Here is a 2,748-nt window from a genome sequence, read left to right as displayed (position 1 = left end):
AATAAACACAGAGCAACAAACCAGACAGTGATCAGAAAAACCAACAGGAATTATTTGACAATTTTTAAATATATTCAAATGATGTTTAAAAGCATGTATACGATCCAATCTTGCCAAGGATAAAAGATTATCTTTAGAATGACTCCATGTATATTGTCTCTGATTCCTGTTGAAATCTCTCCACACATCCGAAAGGTCAGAGGTCGCAGTCAGCTGCCTGAGCCTCCGAGAGGATTCAGCATGAGGTTCTAGGTGGTTCCTATCAAGCAACGGATTCTCAGTGCAATTAAAATCTCCACACAAAAACAAATAATCATGATCTACCAACCTCTTTAGTTTATACACATTAAGAAAAACTATATTCACATTTTCATATTTGGCTTTAACCTTTAATAAGTGGCCTTCAATTAATTCTTCTGCTTCACAAGAAACAGGCAAAAAATTCTTAGAAAACCTTAGAAAACATAATCCCCACACCACCACAACAACTGGACTTGTGGCTAAAAAAGACCTCCCCTCCACATTCCTCCTTCCAGTCGCTCATTATCAGCAGTACTGTGTGTCTCTTGAATCAACATTATATCAATGTTCTTTAGAGCCATGAGTCTAAAAAACTCAGCCCTCTTTTCTTCATCTCTGGCACCATTTAGATTTAATGTGCCTATTTTAAAGTCACACATTGAAATGAGGAAACAAAAGAAAAGACACAGAGATGTAAAATGTTCCTCTAAATGTCCTCATCTTCATCAGCAGTGAGTTTTTGGGCTCTGACTTTCAAAATCAGTTTCTTTAAGCGAAATATTTCCTGATCCGTTAACACGTCATCAACAAAATGTCCAGTTTTCTTTGTTAAAACGCGACAGGATTCAACAAACAATTTTAAATCTGGGAAGTATTCTTCTACTTTGATCCTGAGTCCTTTAGTTCTTTGCAAAAATTTTTTAATTTCAGCCGGAGGATACAGATTCTGCTGATCTTGGCTCAAAGAAAAGCGACTATCAGACTCTAAACTGCTCTCTTCTGCTTTGTTTGCTCTCTCAGGTCTGAGAGCTTCAGTGCTGCTGTTAGCAGGTTCAGAACTTTTCCTTTTCTGAGAGTTTCAGCAAATCGTCATCAAGCATGCTTTCATCTTCACAAAGGTTTTCACACAGAATTTCACCAGATCTTTTCTCCTCTGAAACTGCATCAAAACTATTGATAGATTGATCATGTATCATCTCACCATCAGTGCTATCAAACTCATTAAAGCGATCGTACAGAGGATCGCACCTCAGGCTGTTCCTCTACAGTTACAACAGAAGGGTCACCAGGATCCCCGGCTCCAGTAGCATCAAGATCCGCACCGACTACCGTGAGACCACCAGCGGCCGTGGGGCCCGACCCGGCGGCGCCGCGGTCCGCTTCCGCGGCGGCACCGCGGCCCGCTTCAGCGGAACCGCCACCATCACCAACCCTCACCAACTGTGTTTTCTTGAGTTTGTCTGCACGATCGAATGATATGACCTTCTGCACCACAACCAAAACATTTCATGGTCTCTGAAGAGGCAAAAACCATATAATTAAACCATCTACTTTGAAATTAAAGGACAGATTAAGGTCATTAGCTGTTTCCTTAAGGATCATAAATACCTGCCTTCTGTGACACACGACATGCTGAAGAAGCAGATTTACAACCTAAAGAAACCATCTTTATGGGTGAAACTAGCTGTCCATACCGTGACAGCTCCTTAACAAGGGGATCGTTTTTAATAAACGGGGTGCATTTGAGATGATGATCTTTTTAGCTGGACTAACCAGCGGGAGAACCGGCGTGAAAGTGTCCTGAATGACAACGCCCCTTTCAACCAACTCATTCACTTTAGATGTTCTATCAAGAAAGATCACAATCGATACGGGAAGCAGATTCACGCCATCGCAACCTGCCGCTCCTCCAACAGCTAAAGCTGCCTCCTCTACTGAACAATTCACTGTTGGTGAGTTTGACAGCATGACGGCGTGTCAACTTTTCAAACTCGGCACCGCCCTCCACAACGGGCATGATGCCAAACAAACGCCACACCAAACCGGTAGCTACAAGCTACCGGACCGACCAGTCCGGAAACACCAAACCAACTTAAAGATCGAGTAACTGTATAAAGAAAAAAGTGTTAGAAACACCTTGCAGAAAAAGGTTGAAAAAAGACTCGAAAATCCAGTCAAGCTGACTCCTGTCTCCAGCTCCATTCACTCAGAGAGAGAGAGAGGGAGAGAATAGAGCTGACCTGCTGGTCAGGAGGAATTACTACAAAGCAAAGCGTACCACTGCAGAGACGAGGAGGAGAGGACAGGAGGCGCTCATCAGGGACCAGACCCGGTCCACTTCTGCTGCTGGACGTCCACACTGTCCCGCAGCAAAGAGCAGGCCCTGCAGAGACGGAGCAGGTTCTGGTTCTGGTTCCTGCAGGACCTTCAGGCTTGGAGCGGTGACTCACCTTCAAGAGATGAACTGTCACGGCGCAGGGCAGCAGGCCGGCTGGAGGACACGCCTTCCTCTGAGGAAGTTGGAGATGGAAGCTGAAGCAGTGGCGGCTAACTATCAGCTAACCTCCAGCTAACTGCCAGCTAGCCTGTCACTGACCTGCAGTTAAATGGCAGCTAACCTGCAACTAGCCTACAGCTTACCTGGAGCTAACTCTCAGCTAGCTTGTAGCTAAATGGCTGCTAGCCTGCAGCTTACCTGGAGCTAACTCTCAGCTAGCTTGTAGCTAA

At 44.8% G+C, this 2,748-nt stretch overlaps 1 protein-coding gene across 1 annotated transcript in view; it reads right to left on the bottom strand.

Moving 5' to 3' along the window:
- fanca (FA complementation group A) overlaps positions 1 to 2,748 on the bottom strand; it is a 33,217-nt gene that overhangs the window by 4,873 nt on the left and 25,596 nt on the right. Inside the window, exons 25-26 of the mRNA XM_017305181.1 lie at positions 2,472 to 2,531; positions 2,300 to 2,404 (exon numbers count right to left, since the gene is read on the bottom strand). Coding sequence (XP_017160670.1) covers positions 2,300 to 2,404; positions 2,472 to 2,531 — 165 coding nt within the window. The remainder of the gene's footprint in view (positions 1 to 2,299; positions 2,405 to 2,471; positions 2,532 to 2,748) is intronic.

The sequence above is a fragment of the Poecilia reticulata genome, linkage group LG6, assembly GCF_000633615.1.
Source record: "Poecilia reticulata strain Guanapo linkage group LG6, Guppy_female_1.0+MT, whole genome shotgun sequence".
Classification (NCBI taxonomy): Eukaryota; Metazoa; Chordata; class Actinopteri; order Cyprinodontiformes; family Poeciliidae; genus Poecilia; species Poecilia reticulata.
Note: the sequence above shows the minus strand (reverse complement) of the source record. Positions and strands in the feature narration are given on the sequence as shown.